General features: G+C 41.8%; 1 protein-coding gene across 1 annotated transcript in view; it reads left to right on the plus strand.

Moving 5' to 3' along the window:
• Positions 1-25,979, plus strand: part of LOC149234058 (piezo-type mechanosensitive ion channel component) — a 360,941-nt gene that overhangs the window by 231,494 nt on the left and 103,468 nt on the right. The window contains exon 11 of the mRNA XM_089368143.1: positions 22,367-22,525. Within this exon, the coding sequence (XP_089224269.1) occupies positions 22,367-22,525 (159 nt within the window). The remainder of the gene's footprint in view (positions 1-22,366; positions 22,526-25,979) is intronic.

Raw genomic sequence — 25,979 nt, forward strand, 5'->3', positions numbered from 1 at the left:
AATATTAAATAATAAATAGTAATGACCATTATAATATTAATATTATACTAGAGATTTGAAATAATATTAATAATATATCTATTTTTAAATGAATTTATTATTATTCAATTTTTTAAATAATAAATTATAATAAATCATTTAACCATTTATACTATAGATTCTATTAATAGAAATAATATTAATAATATATCTATTTATTTTAAATTAACAAATGAATTCCTTTTTTACCAATTTTTAGAAAAATATTAATTAACTTTTTTAGTGATTTGACCAGTTTCTTTAGGTCAAATTAGCCGTTAGAATTTTAGCCGTTGGAGTCTCTGCACACTATATTTAATCGAGCTAAGCCAGATTGGTTCTTCAACTTGTCCTGACGATGAACCACACTGGTTGGTTCGAAACGCGTCGACAAAAGGTTGATTATGTGATTTTGCCGAAGATTTCTAGACAATGTTATGGATCACAGAAGTCTAAATTCCTTAATAATTTTTTTTAGTTATTAAATTATTTAAATATATATATATATATATATATATATAAATATATAAATTAAAATCCTAAAAATAGCTTTTGACTTGACTGAGAATAAGTAAATACATAAATATATAGAAAGAAATAAATAAATAAATTATTTTAACGTCCACGAGGCTAAAGATAGCCTATGGGATAGATTGCTTCTTCATCTGCTTGATGTATTCGGCCAATTTTCTGTGAAGCTTCAAAATAAATGCTCCCAGTTTCTCGACAAACCCCTCGCTAAATAGATTATCCCAAGAATTAGCTGCCAACATAGCTGCATAACTTTCCTTGTTGTCTTTGAAGGCCTTACATTCTAAAATGAAATGTTTTTCTGTTTCCACTTTTCCAGGAGAACAAAAAATGCATACTCTTTCCTTCCACACTTCCTTTGGCCTTTTTGTTGGAATTTCTAAGTCTAACTGTTAGAAATCCTTCATGTACTTTCTGATTTATTTTTGCGTACTTGTTCTGATTAATTAACAAGTTATTTACCATGTAAATACTGAAAATAAATACAAGTACATGCTCAACACATTACAAATCATCAACTGAAGGAAACAAAACAAGCGCACAAGTGACACCGTTGTTTTTGGACCAATGTCCCTAGAAAAACCCAATGCGGGAAAACCAGTGCCGCTATCTGAGGGTTTTAATTATTAAGCAAGTTCAGAATACAATCTGGGTGCCAAAACTGGCTCACCCAGCAGAGAATAATCTCGACAATTGTACCTCTCAGTCGGAGACAGATGTTCCCACTGAAACCCCAGATAAACACTCTGACAGTTCCCTGCACTAATTTGCCCCATGAAAACCCCATCGTTAGCCTCTAGGGACTGCGTCAACCCTTTCTGGCCTAGTGTTTTTCCAACATCACCCTAGCTCGCCCTGCGTCAGCCTCTAGAGGCACTACGTTAGCTCTTAGAGCCTCTGTGTCACCCACGCTGGCTCTTTGAGGCACTGCGCAACTCCTGGCTGCCTCTGTGTGAGCCCTAGTTGGATCTGCGTGAACCTTTGACTGGCTCTGCATCCCTCTCTCCTGGCTTCTTCGCTAATCCTCTTGGTACTATCTCTACCTCTCTACTTCTGTATTCACTGCCCCTCAGCTACAACTCTGATCACTCTTTCGACTTCCTCAGCAAACCCTGCCCCAGAAAATTGAAATCTTGATCAACTCGATGTGCTCTCCAAGTGACCCTCAAGCCTCCTCTTATACTTTTCTCATTGACAATTCAACGGTTGAGATTAAGTCCTTAATCAACGACTAAGATTAACTCTGGCTTGATCCACGACATTTGGACCCTTCTAACACAGTTTTATATTAATTCACATAAATATTTTATTTTCCCTAAGTCTAAACTTAGGGACTCCATTAAAAATATTAATTATTTTAATATCTCCCAAACTGTTTAGAATCTGCCAAACCATTTCTGGGTATTGGAGATCTCATGTGCAAGTATGCCAAAGTTGTGTTTTCCAGAAGTAACAATAGGGCGAAGAGTGTGCTAGGATTCATACACTCAGACATCTGCGAACCGATGTCCACAAAAGGTCTTAGTGGTGCCGAATACTTCATCACCTTCATCGATGACCATTCCAAGAAGACTTGGATCTACTTTCTGAAAACCAAGGATGAGGTTTTCGGTCGATTCAAAGAGTTCAAGACTCTAGTGGAGAATCTGACAAGAAAGAAGATAAAAGTGTTGTGCTCGGACAATGGCGGAGAGTATGTTGACAAGGACTTCACTGATTTTTGCGCTAAGAAAGGCATTAAAAGAGAGTGGACAACTCCCTACAATCCGAATCCGAATGGAGTAGCAGAAAGGAAAAACAGGACTATTGTGGAAGCAACTAGGGCAATGTTGTATGATCAGGATATGCCTAAATTCCTGTGGGCAGAAGCAAGCAACATGACAGTTTACGTCCAGAACAAGACTCCTCACAGGGCATTGGGAAAAATCACTCTGGAGAAGGTCTTCACTAGGAAGACACCTTAAGTCAGTGATTTCAAGATATTTGGGAGTTTAGCATATTGTCGTATACCCAAAGAGAAGAGAAATAAATTATATCAAACTGCTGAGAAAGGATATCTTGTGGGATATAGCGAAAATGCTAAGGCATATAGAGTAGGAAGGTAGTAGTTCTGCGGGATGTAAAGTTCATGGAGGATAGAGCTTTCAGAAAATCCCGAGAAATGTGTTCCGAGGAGCAGTCGAAAGACGAGCCATTGGTCAGACCACTTCAACCAGTGGAAACTGGTACCAAAAATCCTCCTGAAGACAAGGCTTCAGAACAGGAGGAATCTCAGGAAGAAGAGGAGTTGATAAATGTACCTACCACCAATGGAAGAATGAGCCGATAAATATGACAAATTCTACGGGATGCAAAAGACTTCATTGGTGCACCCAAGAATAGTAAAAGGGAGCGAAGATAGTCAGACAGATACCAGGCCTTAGTAGCTCAGGTTGGGGAACCTTCTAGTTTTCAGGAGGCCGTTCAACATCAAGTATGGGTAGATGCTATGGTGGAGGAATACAGCTCTATAATTGTCAATGATGTCTGGGAAGTGGTACCTAGGCCTCAGGACAGATCAGTGGTAGGTTTGAGATGGATCTACAAGGTCAAATATGCTGCAAACGGCAGTGTGGAGAAATACAAAGCCAGATTCGTGGGTAAGGGGCATGCTCAGAAGGAAGGGATAGACTACGAAGAAACCTTTGCCCCAGTAGCCAAGTATACTTATATTATAGGACCATGATATCTCTTGTAGTGCAGATGGGGTGGGAGATTCATTAGATGGATGTCAAGACAGCATTCTTAAACAGGGTAATAGAAGAGGAAGTATACATCGAACAACCAAAAGGTTTTGAGACACATGAAAAGAAATCTCATGTAGGCAGGTTAAAGAAAGCTTTGTATGGGCTGAAACAAGCACCTAGGGCATGGTACGATCGAATTGATGGCTACTTGCAGAAGATGGGGTTCGTCATGAGTGATGCAGACCCTAATCTCTATTATCTAGTTGTAGAGAATGAGTCTCTAATCCTAGTGTTATATGTGGATGATCTCTTCCTGATAGGATCATCCAGGCTCATCAAAGACTGCAAGAAGAACCTAGCCACAGAATTCGACATGAAGGATTTGGGACAGATGCATTATTTTTTGGGGTTGGAAGTTTGGCAATAGGAAAGTGAGATCTTCCTGGAACAAGGGAGATATGCTACAGAAAACTTGAAGAGATTCAGGATGCAAGACTGTCGACCAACTGGAAGAAGATTGATGCATCAGAAGATAGAGATGTTGATCCCACCTTGTAGAGACAGCTCATAGGGTCCCTAATGTATCTGGTCAATACCGGGCCAGACATTTGTTCTGTCAACACCCTCAGTTAGTTCATGGTAGAACCTAAGAGGGCGCATTGGGTAGCAACCAAACATGTTCTCAGGTATATACAAGGAACAGTGGAGCATGGGCTATTATACACCAGAGGCAATGACATCAGGCTGAGTGGGTTCACTGACGCCGATTGGGCTAGAATTTCAGTAGATCGGAAAAGCACAACTGGGTATGTTTCAACATTGGATTAGGAATGACCTCCTGGTGTAGTAGGAAACAGAAATCCGTGGCTCTAAGCTCAGTTGAAGTAGAATATATGGCAGCTAGCACAACTTCGTACGAAGCCATATGGCTTAGGAAATTGCTTGTGAATCTATTCAGGAGAAGGATGGAAGCGACTAGGATCATGTGTGATAATCAGAGTTGCATCAAGTTCTCTGAGAATCCAGTATTTCATGATCGGTTGAAGCATATTGATATCAGGTGTCACTTTGTCAGAGCTTGTGCCAGACGAGGAGAAATACAATTGAGGTTCACTCCTACAGGAGAATAGGTTGCAGACATCCTCACCAAGGCTCTAAGAAGAAAAAAGTTTGTTCATTTCAGGGAGAAGATGGGGATGGTAAAGAATCAATTTCAATAATGGATAAGTATCAAAAGTTGCAGTGCAGCAGTTAGTAGTGGTAGTGCTATGGGCAGCATGATGCAACGGGTTTAGAGGGAGTTGTAGTACAGGATCATAGTGGTAGTGTCATGGCCAGCAGTACAGGGAGCAACAGTGCAGGGGATGTGAGGCAACAAGCCAAGCATCAACACAGGTATTGATGCGGAAGATTAGTGTGATGTTTCTATAGTTAAACATTGCTAGAGCACATTCCTCACTAAGAGGGAGTGTTGATTTTTGGTAACATCAGATGTGCTCTAGCCTTGAAATTTGGAGGAGAGGCTAAGGCACATGAGATCTCCAAGACCCAGAAATCGTTTTGAGAAATTCCATCCAGATAAGGAGTTATTAAAATAATTAATATTTTTAATGGGTTCCTAAGTCTAAACTTAAGAAAATAAAAATATTAATGGGTATTAATAAAGATAATGATGAGAAGCTTCTAAGGGACGAGGATCAAGTCTTTTTTAATCTTAGCCATTGATTATTGATTCATCAACAGGAAAAGTATAAGAGAAGACTTGAGGATCATTTGGAGACACACCAACAGATACTTAGTATCTCAAGGAAATTCGATTCTCAAGGAAGAGGATATCGATTTCAAAGGGAGTTGTAGGGTGGAGGAAGAGGAGGGCTTTAGCAGCCAGCAGTGATAGAGGAGGAGGTGACGCAGGGTCAATGGAAGACAACGCAGAAAGAGAGACGTAGCCTAGAGGAGAGACGCAGGGTCTACGCAAGCTGACGCGGAGGGACGCAGAGCCATTGAGAGCCACCCTAGGTCCATCAGAGTGACGCAGGGGTGACACAGAAGTGGGAGCAAGGTCTCCAAAGTGTCAGATGGTCTCAGAGGGAAAATATCAGGTGTTTTCTTTTAGCTTCTCTGTAAAATCATTCCTTGTAAAAGAAATTGTTGTTGAAGAATAATAAAGCCCTCATCTGCTGCACTAGTTTTCCTGCATTGGGTTTTTCGGGGATAATTATCCAAAAATAACTCTGTCGATGTGATTGATTCTTGTGCATGTATTTTTTTTCTCTGGGTAATTGTGTGATAACTGCAGTAGAATTTATTTTAATATTTGCTGAAGAAATTTCATAAATAACTTATTGACTATAATAAGTAGGTGAAATAAATCAGTTGCTGCAGTAATAGAATTTCAGTTTAGAAATTTTCGTAGAGAAGGATGTCGAGGCTGATGATGATTGTGCCATGAGTGCTCATGCACCTCTAGAGAAGAGGAGGGGAGACATAGAGTTGTAGTCGAGAGGACGAAGTGCAGGGGCAGGATCCTTGAGGTGCCCAAACTTTTGGATCACATATGGCTACGAGAGCCCTTAATGACAGTAGCTTGATGACAAGTGTCAGGCGAAGCAAGGTGTGATGGAACAACAAGCCAGTGCTAGAGTGCAGAAGTTTGTAGCATAGTGGAAGTTGCAGCAGTGCAAGACGCACAAAGGTGTTTGCAGCGGTGCAGTGGCAACAGAGGGAGCACAGAATAGCAGCTGCTGAAGTTTCTAAGTTTACTTAGTTAGAAACCCTCCATGCACTTTATGTGATTTATTCCTAGCTAGTTATTTTTCTTTAACAAGTTATTTACAAAGTAAATACTGAAAATAAACACTAGTGCATGCTCAACACATTACAGATCAACAACTATAAGAAACAAGAACAAACACACCATATGACACCATTATGTTTGAACTAATGTCCCCAAAAAAACCACAATGTAGGAAAACCGGTGCAGCTATCTAAGGGTTTTCTTAATAAGCAATATCATAGTACAATCTGGGTGCCGAAATTGGCCTACCCAACAAAGAATTTCCTTGGCAGTAATACCTCTCAGTTTCTGACAAATCTACTGGTTGAAACCTCGGATAATCCTTCCGGCAGCTATTCGGAACCAATTTGCCCCAAAAACCCCAGCGTCTGCCCAATCTAGATTGCATCAGCCTCTCCTAACCCAGCACTGGCCCTGTTTCAGCCTATCTTGGCATGTGCCAGCCCCAGGAGGCCTTGCGTCAGCTCTCTGAGCCTCTGCGTCGGCTACGCTGGCCCCTCTGGTGCTTTGTACAACACTTAGTTGCCTCTGCGTGGCCCTGCGTGAGCACTGGTTGCTCCTGTGTCTCTCTCTTTGGCTGCTCTGCAGCTCTCCCGGCACTATCTTTGCCTCTCTGTCTCTCTGTACTCAATGCCCCTCAGCTGCTCTCCTGATCGCTAGTTCTATCTCTCTTAGCAAACCCCACTCTAGAGAATAGAATAACTGATCACTCTGGTGTCTTCTCCAAGTGACCCTCAAGCCTCCTCTTATACTTTTCTTGTTGACATCTCAACGGCTGAGGTTAAGTCCCTAATCAATGGCTATGATTAGATATGGCTTGATCCATGTCTTTTGGACCATTCTAACACAGATTCATATTAATACACATTAATATTTTATTTTCCTAGTTTAGACTTAGGGACTCCATTAAAAATATTAATTATTTTAATATCTCCTGTTCTGTTTAGAATATGCCCAAACCCTTTCTGGGTATTGGAGATCTCATGTGCCCCAACCTCTCCACCAAATTTCGTGGCTATAGCACATCTGATGCTACCCCAAATCAACACTCCCTCTTAGCAAGGATTGTGCTCTAGCAATACTCTTTACTGAGTATTACTCTGATCATCCGGCATCGGTACCTGTGTTGATGCTAGGCCTTCCTGCCCAACATCCTCTGCACCGCTACATCTTGTACTGTTGCCCATGGTTCTGCCACTGCCACTGTTGCATCTTGTATTGTTGCCCATGTTTCTGCCACTACCACTGTTGCATCCTGTACTATTGCCCATGGTACTGCCACTACCACTGTTGCATCTGTACGACAGCTCCCTTTGCATCCATGCTACTGCTCGTCCTTTCTCCCAACACTACATCCGCACTGCACCTCCTCTCATCATGTTGCATTGTGCTGCCCACTGCTGCACTGCAACTCAGTTACTGAGAAGTAAGTGATTGATCCTCCATCTAACCTCTCTGTTGGGCTAAAGACACCCACTGATGTTGAAGCTCCCTCTGCCACTGACAAGTGCTCCCTCTTTGACCTCTATGTTGTTGCAGCAACTCCCTACATCTCGCACCATTGCACACCTCTTTGTGCCATCCTGCACTGGTGCAACACTCCTGTGCCTCTCGCACTGCTGCAGCCTACTAGCCTCGTGCTATCTCAAGACTCCTACACTGTAGCTCTCTCTGTCGCTCCATCCACATTCGTCTCTACCTGACTCAGCGACAGTGTTTTTAAAACCGGAACCGGTGACCGGACCGGTCCACCTAATGAACCGGTTTACCGACCGGAACCGGTCTAACCGGGACTGGTTTGGTCTAAACGAACCGGTTTTAAAAAATACATTAAATAATTAATTTTTAATGAAACAAAACTATTTTTAAGATGTAAAACCATGATTCCAAGCCAATAGAGACAAAATATGCAAAGTTTGCTCATTTATATACCATGCAAAGGTGATTATATCAAAATGGCACCGAGTGCAATACATATCATCGACAAAATAGCAAAATACATAAGAAATGAGGCTCTAAATGGCCTATAAAGTCCAAAAACAATGCTGCAAGCTATGAGGCCATTGGCCTACTACAAGTCTACAGTGTACACATGATCAATCATCATGTCCATCACCACTACTAGACACAGGATCATCATCAGGAGCTACATAGAAATCATCTGGTTCAGAGTCTGAGGATGCCTCAGCCTGATCTGCAACCTCAGTATCAATGCCACCAATGACATCAAGCAGAGTACACAAGAATTTGCTCAACAATAAGCTCAGTTATGTATGATGTACATCCAACATTTAGCAGGTAAACCTGGAAGGTAGTACAAGACTCCCCAAGTCTAAAGATATGCAGACTAAGTCTGCAGGGGTCTTCAGTTTCCTTTACAATCAATCAATTCACACATTCATTGCTGCTCTATGACTGCTGCCTACTGCTATTCTCACTGCATCTTCCTTTTGCACTTCCTGCTCCCTCTATGCAACTTTTCACTGCTCCCACTGATCCAACTGTCCACTAACACTGTTTTCACTTGCTTACTCGTAATACCAGGGTACTGCCATCAAGAGGATTACTGTGTCATTGCCACTTTCACTGTCCATAGATCATAGCCATACCTCTCTGTCATGCTGCAGTCATCACTGTTGCACTGTTTGTGAAGTCACTGTCATGAGTCAAGCCATACAATCCTGTCATGACTCACTTGTGCTCATCACATTTTGTAATATTATAATATTTCTTTGTGACTTTGTCTTGTTGTGACATTGTAAGTTGTAACTTCTAGTACAATTTGTCGTCTAGTATAGTGTTTATCATTTAGATTCTCCAGCTGTATGCATGACTCCTATTTATATATTAAATTGGTATGTTGGGGAGTTACATAAGGTGTCAAATTTATGATAGGGTTCCTTTTCTATCTAAGGACCCTCGCTTCACTTTTAATGGATAAGCTATGTTCTCCAAGTTAATAAAATTGAAGTGCTTTTGCTTCCCATCTTGCTCCCACCTTTAGCTTATACCTATTTTGGCATCAGAGCCTAAAGATTAGGTCTCTTTCACTCCAGTTGGTCTATGTTTAGATAAGTGCTACAGTTTACTATATCCACATTTCTCATCCTGTCACTTGTTTTGTAGAACTTGGGTATTTGTTGGTGCCACATATCTGTGTATTTATCTACCATATTTGTAAATTTTCATCATGGGCATGAGCACACTGAATGTAGTACCGACTCTGATCACAGGTCACAAGTTGTGCCTAAAACCGGCCGGTTTAGGACAAAACCGGCCGGTTTGTTACAAACCGGCCGGTTTTTACCGGTTAGGTCAAAAAATCGGGCAAGTGATGGGTTAAACCGGGTTTTTAGGCCGGTTCCAACCGGCCAGCTAGCTAACCGGCCGGTTTGACCGGTTACCGGTTTTTCAAAACGGTTTTTAAAACTATGCTCAGCGATTCCTGCTACTCCTCTTCGGGGCTCCCATAGCAAGGTCTAATCCAAGAGGCTGGGTACCTCGAGGATCCTGCTCCTCATCGCCTGTTGTCCACCTGACTACAGCTCGATGTCTCCCCATTTCCGCTCAAGTGGTGCGTGTGCACTCATGGCACAATCATCGTTTGTCAAAACTTCCTTCTCTACCTGTGTTGGTGCGACCTTAGTCTAGGAAGACTCTCCCTTACTCTTCTTCCTTGGACACTGGGTCGCATAATGAACCAGCTCCCCACAGTGGAAGCACTTGATCGTGGATAGATCTTTCTTCTTCCGCTTTTCCTGCTTTCCCTCAGATGCTAGGGCCACATCTTCTTCCTCCTGCTTGACTTTGATCCCCTTGCTGCTGCTACCTGTCTTTGATTGTCGTCTGATCTCTTCTTGGCGAAGAGTTGCCCACATCTCGTCCCACAATGGAAGTGTCCTTCTGCCCAGTATACTCTGGACAAACACTTCCCAGTATTCTGAGATAGCATTCAGGGTTGTCCTCACCATTAGCTCTTTATTCGGTGTCACACCTATAGGAGTCAACTGATCTCTATTCTCATTCAGTCCTCCGAGGAAGGTGTCAATTGATTGTCCCTTCTTCATCTGATACGACCTCATCTGGTTCTCAAGCTGCGTTCTTCTCTACACAAAAGTATGTTGTTACAGCTTCTTGAGAGCCTCCCACATCTCAAATGTCGTTTCCTTCTTGGCTATATGTGGTACTACATGATCCTTGCCTCCGTCAAGGATAATGCTCTTGGACCTCGCCATCACCTCCTCGTACCTATCATTATCACTGGGGTCGACTGGGACAGCTATTACCTTCAAGGTGAAGTTCTTGCCATGGTTCCTGTCAAGCATTGATAAGATTCTGGCCTTCCAGACTGCGAAGTTCGATGCTCTATCCAGTCTATCCTAATCTCTTACACCATGTAGTGCCATGATTCTCCTCTACTTCCCTCTTGGAAGTTCTCTGTTCAACTCCTCTGAGTCTCTACTTCCCATCTAGAAGTTCTCTTCTGAACTCCCTCTGAGTCTTGATTTCCCTTCTAGAAATCTTTCTACCACTTGTCGAGATGCCCCCTACTCTGATCTTCTTGTGCAACTGCATTGCTAATTTGGGTTCCTCAGCTAGAAACCCTCAGTAACAACTCCTCTAGCCCTGCTCTGTCTGATACTGTTCTGACTACAATGTCTCACCAGCTCCACTCTGCAATATTCCTGCAGCCTTCTAGAACCCAGCAACTGCCTGTCTGTGAACTACTCCAGCCCCTCTCTGCCTCACGCCGGCTCTATGTCACCCCGGATGGGTCTGCGTCAGCCCTGGGATGCCCTGCGTCAGCCCTCTGGCCCTTTGTGTGAGCAACGCTGGCCTCTCTGAAGCTCTGCGCAACTCCCGACTTCCTCTGCGTGGCCCTAGCTGGCTCTGTATCACACTCCTTGGCTTCTGCGTTGCTAGAAACAACTTCTTTCACCTCGGGACAACTGTTTTCTATTGTTATTTCTTCGCTCGGCTGATGTCTTTTAGTCCTCCTGTGATCTACAATCACGTTCTGATACCATGTTGAAGTTTCTAAGTTTACTTAGTTAGAAACCCTCCATGCACTTTATCTGATTTCTTCCTACCTACTTGTTATTTTTCTTTAACAAGTTATTTACAAAATAAATATTGAAAATAAACACTAGTGCATGCTCAACATATTACAGATCAGCAACTAAAAGAAACAAGAACAAACACACCATATGACACCATTATTTTCGGACTAATGTCCCCGAAAAAAACCCAATGCGAGAAAACCGGTGCAGCTATTTAAGGGTTTTCTTAATAAGCAACATCATAGTACAATCGAGGTGCCAAAATAGACCTACCCAATATAGAATTTCCTTGGCAGTGATACCTCTGAGTTTCTGACAAATCTACTAGCTGAAACCCCTGATAATCATTTTGGCAGCTACTCAACATCAATCTGCTACAGAAACCCCAGCGTCTGCCCAATCTCGACTGCGTCAGTCTCTCCTAGCCTAGCGCTGGCCCCACGCCAGCTCTCTGAGCCTCCGTGCCAGCTACGCTGGCCCCTCTAGTGCTCTGCGCAGCACTTAGCTGCCTCTGCGTGGCCCTGCATGATCACTGGTTGCTCCTGCGTCTCTCTCTCTGGTTGCTCTGCTGCTCTCCCAGCACCATCTCTGCCTCTCTGTCTCTCTGTACTCAATGCCCCTCAACTACTCTCCTGATCACTGATTCTATCTCTCTTAGCAAACCCCGCTCTAGAGAATAGAATGACTGATCACTCTGGTGTCTTCTACAAGTGTCCCTCAAGCCTCCTCTTATACTTTTCCTGTTGACATCTCAACGGCTGAGATTAAGTCCCTAATCAACGGCTAAGATTAGATCTGGCTTGATCCATGTCTTTTGGACCATTCTAACACAGATTCATATTAATACACATTAATATTTTATTTTTCCATTAAAAATAATAATTATTTTAATATTTCTTGATCTGTTTAGAATCTGCCCAAACCCTTTCTAGATATTAGAGATCTCATATGCCCCAACCTCTCCACCAAATTTCGTGGCTAGAGCACATCCGATGCTACCCCAAATCAACAGCAGCAGAGGTAGCTTCAGCATGACGAGGCTTCTAGACTGACCAGGATGTCAATGTTTGGGTGAAATCAGTTACTTACTTCTTGGTAACTGAGTTGGAGTGCAGCAGTTAGCAGTGGCAGTGCTATGGGCAGCATGATGCAGCATGTTGAGAGGGAGCTGCAGTACAGATGTGGCAGTGTCATGGGCAACAGTACAGGAAGCAGCAATGCAGGGAATGTGAGGCAGCAGGCTAAGCATCAACACAGGTACCGATACAAAAAATCAGTGTGATGTTTCTATGGTGAAGCATTACTAAAGCACATTCCTCGCTAAAAGGGGGTGTTCATTTTTTGTAGCATCGGATGTGCTCTAACCATGAAATGCGGTGGAGAGGCTAAGGCACATGAGATCTCCAAGACCCAGAAATCATTTGGGGAAATTCCACCTGAATGAAAAGATATTAAAATAATTAATATTTTTAATGGGGTTCCTAAGTCGAAACTTAGGAAAATTAAAATATTAATGTGTATTTGTTAATTTATGGTATGTTTTATGCTTAGAGCAGTTTACTTCTTTTTCTTATTATTATCCACAGATTAGCAATCACATGTACATTAAGTAAAGTGCAGATAGAACATTAAACAATCAACAGAAAACAAGCCAAGACAAGAGACACAAGATGTGGCGGCTAGCCAGAGACAAACCCCAATGTGGGGAAACCCTTTGATCAAATCTTCCTTTATCTTCAATAATTTAGCAAAGAGAAATAGTACATAAATCTGATTTACATCAGCAATAGCAAACCCCAGATTAGCCCTAAACTAGGGCAACAGACCCAGATCGAACTTGTCAAGTCTCCACCAGTGAGTCGTTCACCGTGCACCAGTCCGAGACTTCACCGTGCACTAGTCCAAGATTCGCTGTGCACCAGTGCAAGATTTCGCCACGCACTAGAGAGAGAGAGAGATGTGATGATCAGTGTGTGTCCAAATGAGGAAAAGACGTGTGATGATGAATAGATGTGTCTGTTGGGCTTCTGAGCCTACATGAGTTGCTGGTCGGCTTGATAATTATTCCACAATCAAAATAAATTCATATCTCCATAATACTTATCGGAATCGGATGATCTTTAGATCAATCCTACACCTCTCGGCAAGAGGAATCTAGGAAAAATATTATCAGCCATGAATAAGATGACCCACATGGAGTTTGGCCCTAGTTGCCTATTTTCACACTCCCTCTCAACTAGGGAGAACTCCATCGCAATTTGTCTGTCGATCACTACTTTTCATCCATCAAATGCACTACCCTGTACAGCTTGACCCTTGCTCTGTTCTGCTCTATTCTACCTACACTGCTCTGTTCTGTTTTGCCCTTTTTTGATCTGCTTTGTTCTGCTCTACTCTGCTTTATCTGAATTATGAAGAAGAAGAAATCATCGAGGATGTATCATACTGACTCAAAGTTAGTCTCAGAGTATGTACCACTAGTCCCAAACCAGTATCATCCTCCACTGACTCAAAGTCAGTCTCAGAGTGTATACCACAGGCCCCAGACTAGTCTCAACCGACCCGAAGTCAGCGTCATAGTAGGTACCACTCCTACCACTGGTCCCAGAACAATCCTTCACTAACTTGAAGTTAGTCTCAGAGTATGTACCACTAGTCTCAGACCAGTCTCAACCGACCCAAAGTCAACGTCATAGTGGGTACAACTCCTACCACTGGTCCCAGACCAATATCATCCTCCACTGACTCAAAGTCAGTCTCAGAGTGTGTACCACTAGTCCCAGACCAGTCTCAACCGACCCGAAGTCAGCGTCATAGTAGGTACCACTCCTACTACTGGTCCCAGACTAGTATCATTGATCCCATGTCAATGAAGGTCATCCTAGCATAAGGAGTACGGTAGTTACAACGATGCGTCCATCGGTACTACTATGGTCACTATCCTCATTTCCATGCTCATTGATCAGATGAGAGGTACTCCCTATGAGTCCCAGACTGCATGGTTAGGATGCCTCGACAGGAGAACTAATCAATCCTGTCCTCACAGGAGAATTAATCATCCTGCTACACAATCGCCATTGAGAACACATCATCCAGGCCTCACAGGAGAACTAATCATCCTACTACGTAATTGTCATGGAGAACACATCATCCAGACCTCACAGGAGAACTAATCATCCTGCTACATAATCATCATGGAGAACACATCATCCAGACCTCAGAGGAGAACTAATCATCCTGCTACATATCGCCACGGGGTGTCACAGGGAAAGTTTTGATTCTTTTACCCTGTACATGTACAACACCAGGGGATGATGAATCACGCTGAGGTCATATGTTGCTCCAATAAGTACCCCGTGCCCCCCAGAGCTCCTAGAGCTTAATACATCATATAGGACCCTCATTAGAGGGTTTCTAAACGACATGAAGTCATTCTCGGAAAGTCAAAAATTTGACCTTTCCTAGGGGCTTTGTTAGAATGTCGGCGACCTGTTCATCTGTACCGATATGTTGGAGCCTTATAGCTCCCCATTGCACCATATCTCGAATATAGTGGTACCTGATATCGATATGCTTGGAGCAATCATGAAATATGGGATTCTCTAACAAACGAATCCCACTCTGGTTGTCACATAGGATCACGATGGTCTCCAGTGTAAATCCAAACAGCTCACTGAAGATCTTCCGCAACCAGACTGCCTCATAGGAGGCCATGCTAGCAGCAATATACTCTGCCTCGACAGTGCTCAAAGCCACCGACTTCTGCTTCCTGCTCATCCGGGATATCTAAGCAGATCCCAAGGAGAAACAACACCCAGAAGTGCTCTTATGATCCCTCACACTGCCTGCCCAATTAGTGTTTGTGTATCCAAGTAGTCTCACATCTCCGACAGTGTATCTTAGCCCATATGTAATTGTGCCATGAAGATATCTTAACAGATTCTTGGCACCAATCCAATGTATGTGATGAGGTTCAACCATATGTTGACTTAATGTGTTTACTGCAAAGCATTTATCTAGACGGGAGTTCACTAAGAACATTAATGCTCCGACGAGTTGCCAATACTCGGTAGCATATCGTAAAACAAGTCCAGCAACACTACTGCTTAACTTCTTGAAGTCAAGCTCCATAATCTTTCCAACATCTTCACCACATATTTTCCTTGAGATAGGAAAATTTCCCTTGGCTTCTGCCAGACTTCAAGTCCTAGGAAATAGTGCATCAGTCCTAGGTCCTTCATTTCAAATTCAGAAGCCAACTCCCTCTTACATTTGTGAACGAGAGGGTCTGCACCTGTTAGGAAGAGGTCATCCACATACAACACCAGTATGAAAGGTTTGTCATCTTCAACCTTAGAGGTTAGGGTCGGCTTCACTCCTAGTGAATCCCAGCTTTATCAAGTAGTTGTCGATCCTCTCATACCATGCTCGGGGTGCTTGCTTCAACCCATAGAGAGCCTTCTTCAACCTGCATACATGAGATTTTCGATCATAAATCTCAAATCCTTCGAGTTGCTCTATATAGACCTCTTCCTTGATCGAACCATGCAAGAACGCGGTCTTGACATCCATCTGATGTAGGTTCCATCCTTGTGAAGTTGCAAGGGCTATGATCAAGAGGATGGTGGTATATCTGGCAACAGGTGCAAATATCTCGTCATAATCTTTTTCTTTCGGTTCCCTAGTGTCAGCTTCTTGAGAGCTCCTCACTGTAGGAAGATTGTTCATCTTGCTGAGAGCCATATCTTCGTCAAAGGTGACATCATGACTAATCACGACTTCCCTTTGACCGGCTACATAAATTCTATAGCCCTTGGTGTTTTCACCATAGCCCATGAAGATTCCTTTCTTTCCAGATGCACCCAAATTATTCCTTTTCTATTTCGGCACATGAAAATATACATGGCTTCCAAAAATTCTAAAATGAGATAGATCAGGTTTCTTACCGGTGAACATTTCTTCAGGAGTCTTGGAACCCAATGCTTGATGAGGGCATCGGTTTTGTACATATACGGCGGTGTTTGCAGCTTTGGCCCATAGAAACTTCACAAGTCTTTGATCATGGAGCATGGCATAGACGGCTTCCACAATCGTACGGTTCTTCCTTTCTACCACACCATTCTGTTCAGGAGTATATGGTGTAGTAGTCTCCCTCTTGATGCCAGCGTCTTTACAAAAGTCATGAAACTTGTTGGATTCATATTCAGTCCCATTATCAGTCCTTAAGATCTTGATCTTCTTTTCGGTTTGATTCTCGATCAAGGCTTTGAAGTGTCTAAACCAAGAAAACACTTCATCCTTCATTTTCAAGAAGTATATCCAAGTCTTTCAAGAATAGTCATCTATAAAAGTAAGGTAATATAAATATCGTCCCAAGGAGTTCACAGGCATCATACTAGATATGTCTGAGTGAACCAGTTGTAATATATCGAAGGTCTTGCTTTGGCTTGATGGGAAGGGTCCCCTTTTTAGCTTTCCTTCGGCACATCCTGTACATACACCTTCTTTCTCTACTCGAAATTCGGGCATCCCTGTTACCATTTGTCTTACATCGGGTAGAGCTTTATAATGAAGGTGGGCAAACCTCCGATGCCAAAGTTCAGACTGAAGAGATGTGTCACAAGACATGACACCTAGCGGACTTCCACCGACCTGATATAATGAATCAACTCGAAACCCAAGAGTGAAGGCATATTTAACATTATTTTTCCATATATGTACCTTGCCATCGTTGAATGCCACCTTGTAGCCTTTGTCTTCCATAGCTGAAATGGACACCAGGTTCTTTTTGAGGTCAGGTACATATAATACATCCTGTAAGTGGATCGTATTGCCTTGATTCAATTTAAGAGAGACATTGCCTACACCTTTCATGGGATATTTCATATTATCTCCAAGGATAATTTCCAGGTTAGTTTCTTTCTCTATCAGATTATGGAGAACTTCTTTGTAACCAGTGAAGTGCCTTGAGGCACCACTATCAATAAGCCAATTTCCCAACGAGTCCAGAGGAGCAGAGGTAGATAGAGCAGTTGGTAGATAATATTCATCTTGTTTATTGTCAACAGTGTTAGATGCATACCTGGAATTTCTAGCCTTCTTGAATGGTTGTCCTCTTCCTTGATTTCCAGCACTCCTTTTACCTCTGCTATTAGATTTTCCATTCCTTTGATTGCCATGAGAGGGATTTTGATCATTGTCCCAGTGTGCGTCCCTTCTATTAGGGCACTCCCCTGATAGTGACCTGCTTTATCGCAAATGTAACATCGTCCTTTTTTACCACCCTTAGGTCCATTTGTTCCTAGCAGCAGCAGATGCATTTGATGGAGGCTTAGCAATTCCTCTTTTCACATGGTCCAACACTTCCTATTCTTCTAATGTTAGATCGAGAGACATCTTCCATCCGTGGTAGTCATACTTCTCACGGAGCTTGTCTTCAGCAAGGAAGTGTGTTGAGGACCCCATGAATTCTTTTTGGATAGCCTGCCAATCTTCTCTTCAATGATTGCTCTTGCTCTTGCTCGGGCTTTGTCTTCACCTCAACTCCGATACCATGTTAAGTTATGGTATGTTCTATGCTTATAGCAGTGTACTTCTTTTTTTTATTATTATCCACAGATTAGCAATCACATGTACATTAAGTAAAGTGCAGATAGAACATTAAATGATCGACAAAAAACAAGCCAAGACAAGAGACACATGATGTGGTGGCTAGCCAAGGACAAACCCCAATGTAGGGAAACCCTTTGATCAAATCTTCCTTTTATCTTCAATAATTCAGCAGAGAGAAATAGTACATAACTCTAAGTTACATCAGCAACAACAAACCCTAGATCAACCCTAAACTAGGGCAGCAGACCCTAGATCGAACTTGTCAAGTCTCCACTGGTGAGTTGTTCTCTATGCACCAGTTTGAGACTTCGCCATGCACCAGTCCAAGATTCACCGCATACCAATGCAAGATTTCGCTGCGCACCAATGCAAGATTTCGTTGCGCACCATTGCAAGATTTCGTCTTGCACCAATGCAAGATTTCGTCGTGCACCAGAGAGAGAGAGAGAGAGGTGATGATCAATGTGTGTCCAAATGAGGAAAAGACCTCCTGTATTTATATACAAATGTTGATGATGAATAGATGTGTCTGTTGGGCTTTTGAGCCTACATGAGTTGCTGGTTGGCTTGATAATTATTCCATAATCAAACTAAATTCGTATCTCCATAAATACTTATCGGAATCAGATGATCTTTAGATCAATCCTACACCTCTCGACGAGAGGAATCTAGGAAAAATATTATCAGCCATGAATAAGATGACCCACATGGAGTTTGGCCCTAGTTGCCAATTTTAACAGTATAATATAAAATGGGTGAGAAAGTTCTAAGAGACTAAGATCAAGGCAGATCTAATCTTAGTCGTTGATTAGGGAGTTAATGTCGGTCGTTGAATCGTCAACAAGAAAAGCATAAGAGGAGGCTTGAGGGTCAGTTGGAGATACACCAAGAGAGATCAAGAATTCGATTTTTTGGGGCTGGGTTTGTTGAGGAAATCGAGTTAGAGATCAGTTGTAGTGAGGGGCAGTTTAGCAAGAGATTTCGATCCAAGGCTGAAAAATACATATCAGAGAAGCAATGCAGAGCCTAGGAGAGCAAATGCAGAGGCTAAGGAGGCCAGCGCAGAGGCCGCAGAGGCTGACGCTGAAAGTCGCAGAGGCTGACACAGACAGCGTAGAGGGCTGTAGAGGCTAACGCTGAGGAGGTTCTGTGGGGCAGACTGAGAGTATATTAGCCGAGAGAGGGTGACGTAGTTCCAGAGGAGTGCTAGGAGCAGCTTTCGCTGTCCAGCACAAGGAACAGACAGAGTCACTGTGGGATTGTCCATTCGGTTGCTGATTTGCTAGAATATTTGTCTCCGGAGAGAGGTACTATTGCCGAGGATATTCTCTGAAGGGTGAGCCATTTCTGGCACCCTAGTTATATTCAGAAATCTGCTTAATAATAAAACCCTCATATATGTTGCACCAGTTTTCCTACATTGGGTGTTTCCGGGGAGGATTGTCCAAAAATAACGGTTTCCCTTGTGTTGTCTCAATTTATTTCAGTTGTTGATTTGTATATTTGTGAAGGTTGCAATTATGTTTACTTCAATGTTTATATTACTAAATAACTTGTTAATATAAAGCACAAGTAGGAGATGGTAAACTAGATATTGTAGTAGGGGTTTTTGATGTGTTAGATTCAGAAATTTTCACAATGGATTGGTGGGAGATCATGAGTTCGTATCCTATTGATGGAGTGTAATTCTTTGTCAAAAGTGTAACACTGCAAGGGCCCTTAGAGATAGGGGACACTACATGCCCTAGTTGGCAGCAGAGCATAGGTTGGTCGTCCATCAATGTTCCATCACCGCATCAACATAGTGGGGTTGCCCTTGGTCTATGCCAAGGGTTGGACTGGAGAGAGGTGATGAGTTGTTATTATACTAGTGGAGTAGCATCTATGGTCAAAGATAGAGCCATGGGACTTCGGCGATGATTGGCCATGGTGGCATTGGGATCCAAGGGGATCTATTTGTAGCAGGTTGTTAGAGATGGGCTTGGGTCTAGGTATTGAGGAATCCAGTGATGTTTCAATTAACTGGAGGCATGACATGAACCAATGGTTCATATGCGATCCTAGTATCAATTTGTAGATGCCTCTATAGTGGATAGGTGCGGATTGCTTGAGGCCAAGAAATCTTGGGGCAGGAGGACTTTTCATGTCCCCAATTTTATTTTACTCTATAGTATAGCCAGGGTGGATTTCTAGGGCACGAGATGGTCAGGTCATGGGAGCAGGTTTATGTCATCAGGGGTTCCAGGGGAGTTTTGAGGAGATTTTATGGGATCTGATGGCATTCGCTTGGCATATTCCATCATCCAGAGAGTTTTCCTTTCAATCTGTTGCATTTCAACAACTTTTATAAAACAAGGTTATTTTTGGGTATAACTTAATTAATTACACTCAAGGTGGCATACTGAGAGGAATATTTGATGGAATACCTTAGTGTAATAGCTCGTTGGAACCATAACGAGAAGATCTACAAGATGGGATGCTGAGAAGTGATTTCTAGTGGTCGGAGAGGGTATGGTGGGCAATTTACCGTTTTTTGAGCCTAAAAATTACTTTAATTAGTCATTTAATTAAAAGGGGGAAAATAATTAATTGGAGGAAAAAGGCTAAGATGACTTAAGTGAAATAAAATAAAATTAAAAGGTCCCTTAAGATACAGTCAAGAGAGGAGTTTCTAGAATAATAATAAAATAATAAAATAAAATGCTTGGAGATCTATCCATCAGATCTATAAAAGAGGAGGAAGAGATCATTTGGAGACATCATGGAGTTGAGCTTTCTTTCTTGTGGAGAGGTTTGGAGAATCGGGAGTTCCCAGCTTCATCAATAGCCCTAGGACGGAAACCCTCTGGTGATTCAGTGAGAATGGGTGAGCACCCAACTCTTCCCTTGATGAATTCATCCAGAATTCACAGGTTGTCCTTAGCAGTTCAGTTTTTTTGGTGGCTTGATTCAGTGTTGTAGCAGATATCTTTTGAGGCCATTACCTCAGCCATTTCCAGTTTGTGTACCAGCATATTCTATATTAATAAAATAAGTCCGAGTTCCACTGCATGTGCCTTTTGTCAATTTTCTGTTGCAGTTCATATTTTCCTATTTGTTGATTAATGTTATGGCTTTCAATTTGTGAAATGTGTGTGTGAAATTAATGGCATAAATGCTGAAGCAAATTTTCTGCAAAAAATTTATTTGGGACATTACACAATTTCGGAGAGAGGTTTCGCTGGCTGAATTATTTTCTACAGAGGAGGCCGAGATTATCTCTAGAGAGGTAGTGTGAGTTGCCTGAGAGGCAGTGCAAGTTGCTGGAGAGGTCGTACGAATTGCCAGAGAAGGCCTTGCAATTTGCAGAAAGAGGGTCGTGAGTTTTTCCGTAGTTCGTTTGATCAGCTAAGGTGAAGATCAATTTTTCCTGAGCTTTGCTAGTGTTAGGCAAGCAGTGAATGTAATTTTTCATTAGCAGATTTGTTGAAGATTTAATAATAAAACCTTCATTTTGAAAACTGGTTTTCCCCATATTGGGATTTTTCCAGGGACATTTGCCCAAAAAGATTTGTGTTATTTGTGTGATTGGTTTCTTGTATATTCCATTGCATTTTAATTTGGTGATTTTCTTGTTTTTATTCATTCCTTTCAGCTGAAAATTTAATTTTGTTGTGTATAAGTAATCAGAATATTTCACTAGATTAATAGCACCTTTTGGGTAGTGCAAAATTTCACAGGTGGAGCTCTAACTTTCGGAGAGAGGAAAGATGAGAAGAAAAGACATGATTCACTTTTCTCTTTACTTTCATCATCATGTTTTCTTCTTTCATCACTCACACTCTCTACATCATTTGACTCACTTTTTCTACTGGCATTTTCAATAGTTACATCCCCTTCATCATAGTTGTCAAATAGAACATCCCTATTAAATATAATCTTGTGCTTAGAATGATTCCCGAGCCTATATGACTTCAAAGGCTCACACCCAATTTTTGTGTTCTTTGATCAAGTACATGTACACATGCAGTACCTCGAAAAGCACAATGATTGATGCTATAAACACTCATATATTGTCAAGTGTTTATTTTTATAGCTAGTGTAGATCATGTGGAAACATGCTTGTTAGCCTCAAGGAAAACTATGCTGCCTTTTAACTGTGGAGATTCATTTCTTATTTTCCATATAATAAATTCTTCATGACTTAAAAACATCTGCTGTTAATTTTATCACTAGTTATTCTTTCCTCAATTTCGTGTTTCTTCTAAAATATTATATTTGGGAAAAATGGATATAATTATCTGCAGAAGATAAATTAGATTTCATATTCCATCACATTGATGCTACTCATCATATTTGGTTTTCTATATAAATAGTTACACAAATTTGTAAAATATTCTCAAAAGTAATCCCCATATAAGATTCTGGAGTGTTTTTATCCTATGCATAGGTCATCTTCACTGCAGAGACAACCTTTTCCTATTTCTAAAAGATGCAAAGATTTTCCTTAAATACTTTGATATCAGTCATGAAAATGTCTATATGTTATACATTTGTCATCTCATTGATTCATGACAGATCATGCAAAAGTTTGATGTATTACTCTGTAAACATGACACAATGAATTTGTGTGTGATATTCAGTTGGAAGATATTTATGCAAGTCTGTATCTGGTCAAGTGTGATATAACTCTTTCCAGAGCAGAGCATCAGCTAGGTGAAAAGCAAAGTAAGGCAAGGAAATTCTGCAGTGGCATATGTCTGTTCCTAGTTCTGATATGTGTCATTTGGGCTCCTATGTTGGTATATATATACTTCCCTATTTTTTCTTCCTAGTTCTGATATGTGTCATTTGGGCTCCTATGTTGGTATGTATATACTTCCCTATTTTTTCTTGTTAACACTTTGAAGTTTCTAACAGGACTAAACTTTTGTGTAGCTTTCTTATTTGTAATTTTAAGTATTGAAGCTTTAAGAGCTCCTACTTTCCTATGAGGACTATTTATAGCCTATAGGCCATATATAGGCTAGAAGTTTGGTTACATTGCCTCTAAAAGCTTGTGAAGAATCCTGAAAGTGTTTTGAATGATTTATGGTGGGTCTTCATTTTTTATGTTGAGAGTAGAATCCACCTGAAGCTGCAAGTTTAGGATGGGAAACAGACATTTAATCAAGAATAATATTATATGCAAATGTCAAAAACGTAAATCATTGACAGTATGTAGGAATCAGCATGAAAACTCTTATTCAACTCGGTATGTGCTCACACACACATGCACATGTGCTTAATCAATGCAGATGTTGGTGATACACAATATACAATAAGGAAGCCTCTGCTTATGATAGTTGACAAAATCAGGAAAGGCGGCCTCTTTATATACGGGAATGCTAGAAAGGATGTCAAGACTAAATCCAAATTGTTACATCAGGACCTTTGCAAATATTCTTGTAAATTGTCTAAAGTTAAATTGTGCATTTGTGTATTGGCCATGTGTGGTTAGAAGTGATTAATGTCTAGTCAGGAATAAGAAAGAAGTTAATCACATATAATGTGATAGGTACTGTGTTGAAATTATCAAGGATACTATGGATTGAATTAGGCAAAATATTATGTTTTCATCACCATTAACTTTTGAAAATTTGGATGCCCAAATTTCTATGCAGCAACTGATTAACTTTTTCCTACTTCTTAATTTCTGAATCAAGTTACTTACTGTTTCCTACAGTAAATATCAAAACTAATACACTGCAGTCTACACCATTTAAATTATAAGCGGAAACAAGAAACTGAACAAGAGATACAACACATTACACAGTTATTTTTGGACAAATATCCCAGAGAAAACCCAGTGCGGCAAAACCGGTGCAGCAGTTGAGGGTTTTATTATTAAGCAGTAGTAATTTCTAAATACAATCTCTGGATACCTTCTTGGCAATCTAGTTACAGAGTATATCATTGACAGAGAGATTTTGTGAGATTACCCCACACTATCACTGGAAGCCCTCGCTGATCGAGCCTTTGAATGAACAGCCCCTAGCTGCCTCTGTGCAGTGTCTACGTCAGCCTAGCGTCACATTGTCTAGGACTTGTGTCACTCTTCCCGGCTAATTGATTTGCCTCTGAGATTTTGACTTTTGCTCTCCCAGTCTCACACCCCAGCTTCCAGCGACAGAAATCGAATCCTCCAGCAAATTTCGGACTCCCTCAATTCTTTTGCACTGCCTCTGCGTCGGCCTACGCTGCCTCTGTGTGGCTCTGCATCAACCTCTCTGGCTTTGCGCTTCCTCTATTGGATCTCTCTCTCTTCTCTGCTGAGTATTCTCTGACCAGGAAAGATTTCGTTTCGAATACTATCCCTGCCCCTCTCTGCAAAAGATCACTATCGAAAATCTCTCCGACAGTTGCTCTACTTCAGAAAATTGAACTTCTAATCTCCCCTCCGTGTGTTCTCCAAGTGCCCATCAAGCCTTCTCTTATAATCCTCTCGTTGATCAATCAATGACCCAGATTAGATTCTAATCAATGGCTAGAATCATATTGACTTGATCTCCGCCTTTTTCTAGAAGTTTCAGCCACAATTTAGATTAATACCCATTAATTATTTTAATTTCCTGAGTTTAGACTTAGAGTCCCATTAAAAATAATTAATTATTTTAATAAAACTGTCTCCGAGTGGAATTTCCCAAAACGATTTCTGGGTATTGGAGAATGCATGTGTCTAAGCCTCCCTGCAAATTTTGAGACTTAGAGCACATTCGATGCTACCAGAAATCAACACTCCCTCTTAGCGAGGAATGTGCTCTAGCAATGCACCCTGCTGAAGCATCACTTTGTTCCATAACATCTCCTTCTGCACTGTTGATCTCTGACATTCTGTCCACCAACTACTACGCAAATGCTGCATTTGTACTGTTGCTGACCCTACCACTGTCAACACTGCATATGTACTGCAACTCCCTCTTAATTCTGCATCTGTGCTACTTCTGGCACTACCACTGCCAATTACTGCATCTGCGTTGCAACCTTCTCCAACTACTGTTGCTACTGCATTAGCAATGGAAAAGCATCCCAAATTACTGAACTGGTGTTCAGTATGATGTATCTCGTTGATGGAGTTCTGGTTGCTGCTAGTCTCTGCGTTGACCCTCTAAAGCCTCTGTGTTGTTGCTGACCTCTACTTTGTGCCATTTGCACCACTACCAACTCTACTCAGCGCTAGTCAATCTCTGGCGCTACTAGCCACTAAAACTGTCACCTTGGCTATGGAAACTCTTCAGTGAGTACACATGATGAATACCACTGTGATTCTCTGTGACAAACAGAGGTGGGATTCGATTATTGAGGAATCCTGTATTCAATGATTGCTCCAGCAGATAGACATCAAATACTGCCTTATCTGGGATATGGTAAGTCGATGAGCAAGGAGGCTCCATCGCACTGAGATGATGTACAGGTCAAAGCCCCAGGGAAAGATAAAATTTGTGATTTTCCCGAACAACTTGGAGTCGTCGAGAGACCTTTGTAAAAGGGTCCTGCATGTTGCATACATTAAGCTCTGGGAACTCTGGAGGGCTTGCGGTTCTTACTAGAGCAACATACGACCACAGGGTGACTCACCCTCTCCTGGTGGTGCGCATTGGAACAAGATGATTCGCTCTCTTGTGGGAAAAGATGATTCGCTCTCTTGTGGAACAGGATGATTTGCTCTCCTGTGTAGCAGGATTGATGTGTTCTCCTGTGAGGCCTGGATTGTTGTGTTCTCCATGGCGATTGTAGCAGGATTGATGTGTTCTCCTGTGAGGCCTGGATTGATGTGTTCTCCATGGCGATTGTAGCAGGATTGATGTGTTCTCCATGGCAACCTGGATTGATGTGTTCTCCTGTGAGGACAAGATTGATTAGTTCTCCTGTCGAGGCATCCTACCCATGTAGTCTGGGACTCATGGGAAGAACTTCTCATCTAATCAATGAGCAGGGAAATGAAGTTAGGGACCATATTAGTACCGATGGACGCATCGTTGTATCTACCGTACTCCCTACGCTAGGATGACCTCCATTGATCTGGGATCATTGATACTGATCTGGGACCAGTGATAGGAGTTGTACCATACTATGACGCTGACTTTGGGTCGGTTGAGACTGGTCTGGGACCAATGTTACATACTCTGAGACTGACTTCGTGTCAGTGCAGTACTGGTCTGGGACTAGTGAGAATGGTACATACTATGACGCTGACTTCGGGTCGGTTGAGATTGG

This window comes from Pinus tabuliformis, chromosome 8 (genome assembly GCF_031772625.1).
Source record: "Pinus tabuliformis cultivar Carrire ecotype Pingquan chromosome 8, CPIR1, whole genome shotgun sequence".
NCBI lineage: Eukaryota > Viridiplantae > Streptophyta > Pinopsida > Pinales > Pinaceae > Pinus > Pinus tabuliformis.